General features: G+C 45.8%; 1 protein-coding gene across 1 annotated transcript; it reads left to right on the plus strand.

Moving 5' to 3' along the window:
* The first annotated feature begins 714 nt into the window (after positions 1 to 714).
* LOC104998949 (cytochrome c oxidase subunit NDUFA4-like) lies at positions 715 to 1,936 on the plus strand. The gene is made up of 3 exons (XM_010854347.1): positions 715 to 837; positions 1,546 to 1,556; positions 1,792 to 1,936. The coding sequence occupies exons 1-3, from the start codon at positions 715 to 717 to the stop codon at positions 1,934 to 1,936; spliced, it is 279 nt and encodes a 92-aa protein (XP_010852649.1).

Here is a 1,936-nt window from a genome sequence, read left to right on the forward strand (position 1 = left end):
GCAATCTTGATTCCAGCTTGTGTTTCTTCCAGCCCAGCGTTTCTCATGATGTACTCTGCATATAAGTTAAATAAGCAGGGTGACAAAATACAGCCTTGACGTACTCCTTTTCCTATTTGGAACCAGTCTGTTGTTCCATGTCCAGTTCTAACTGTTGCTTCCTGACCTGCATATAGGTTTCTCAAGAGGCAGGTCAGGTGGTCTGGTATTCCCATCTCTTTCAGAATTTTCCATGGTTTATTGTGATCCACTCAGTCAAAGGCTTTGGCATAGTCAATAAAGCAGAAATAGATGTTTTTCTGGAACTCTCTTGTTTTTCCATGATCCAGCGGATGTTGGCAATTTGATCTCTGGTTCCTCTGCCTTTTCTAAAACCAGCTTGAACATCAGGCAGTTCACGGTTCACGTATTACCATATGTGAAATAGACAGCCAATGAGAATTTGTTGTATGACTCAGGGAACAAACAGGGGCTCAGTCCCAGCCTAGACTGGTGAGATGGAGAGGGAGATGGGAGGGAGGTTCAAGTGGGAGGGGATATGGGTAAACCTATGGTTGATTCATGTTGATGTTGAAACCAACACAAAACTGTAAAGCAATTATCTTTCAATTAAAAATAATTTTTTTAAAAAAATGATTCAGGTAGAAACTTTAATCCCTGGCCTTGTGGGTTAGATTTTTTTCTCTGTTTGGACCCGAGGCCTCTTTTGCAACCATGATCTGCCGGACCGTCAGTCAGGCCAAGAAGCATCCTAGCTTGATCCCCTTCTTCCTATTTATTGGAGCAGGAGGTACTGGAGCAGCACTGTATGTCTTGCACGTGGCCTTGTTCAATCCTGTGACATCAGGAAGAATAATCCAGAACCCTAGAACAAACTGGAACCCTGGTACACCTAGTCAAAGTTATGGTTTTTCCAGTAGTCGTGTACGAGTGTGAGAGTTGGACCATAAAGAAGGCTGAAGTGAAAGTTGCTCAGTCATGTGCGACTCTTTGCGACCCCATGAATTATACAGTCCATGGAATTCTCCAGGCCAGAATACTGGAGTGGGTATCCGTTCTCTTCTCCAGGGGATCTTCCCAACCCAGGGATGGAACCCAGGTTTCCCACACTGCAGGCGGATTCTTTACCAGCTGAGCCACAAGGGAAGCCCAAGAATACTGGAGTGGATAGCCTATCCCTTCTCCAGTGGATCTTCCCGACCCAGGAATTGAACCTGCATTTCAGGTGGATTCTTTACCAACTGAGCTCTTGCTGCTGCTGCTGCTAAGTCACTTCAGTCGTGTTTGACTCTGTGTGACCCCATAGACAGCAGCCCACCAGGCTCCCCCGTTCTTGGGATTCTCCAGGCAAGAACACTGGAGTGGGTTGCCATTTCCTTCTCCAATGCATGAAAGTGCTCTTAGGGAAGCCCAAAGAAGGCTGAGCACTGAAGAATTAATGCTTGCAAACTGTGGTGCTGGAGAAGACTCTCGAGAGTCCCTCGGACAGCAAGGAGATCAAATCAGTTCATCCTAAATGAAAGCAACCTGAATATTCATTGGAAGGACCAATGCTGAAGCTGAAGCTCCAATACTTTGGCCACCTGATGTGAAGAACTGACTCAATGGAAAAGACTCTAATGCTGGGAAAGATTGAGAGCAGGAGGACAAGGGGAAAATAGAGGATGAGATGGTTGGATGGCATCTCGGACTCAGTGGACATGAGTTTGTGCAAACTCCAGGAGTTGGTGAAGGACAGGGAAGCCTGGCTTGCTGCAGTCCATGGGGTCACAAAGAATCGGACGTGACTGAGCTACTGAACAACAATGACAGCTGGAACAAACTGGGTCCTAATGGTCAGTACAAGTTCTCCTCTGTGAATGTAGATTATAGCAAACTGAAGAAAGAAGGTCCAGACTCCTATATGAAACGTTTCACTATAAAGCTACTAGAATGA

The sequence above is a fragment of the Bison bison genome, unplaced genomic scaffold (genome assembly GCF_000754665.1).
Source record: "Bison bison bison isolate TAMUID 2011002044 unplaced genomic scaffold, Bison_UMD1.0 scf7180017864340, whole genome shotgun sequence".
Taxonomy (NCBI): Eukaryota; Metazoa; Chordata; class Mammalia; order Artiodactyla; family Bovidae; genus Bison; species Bison bison.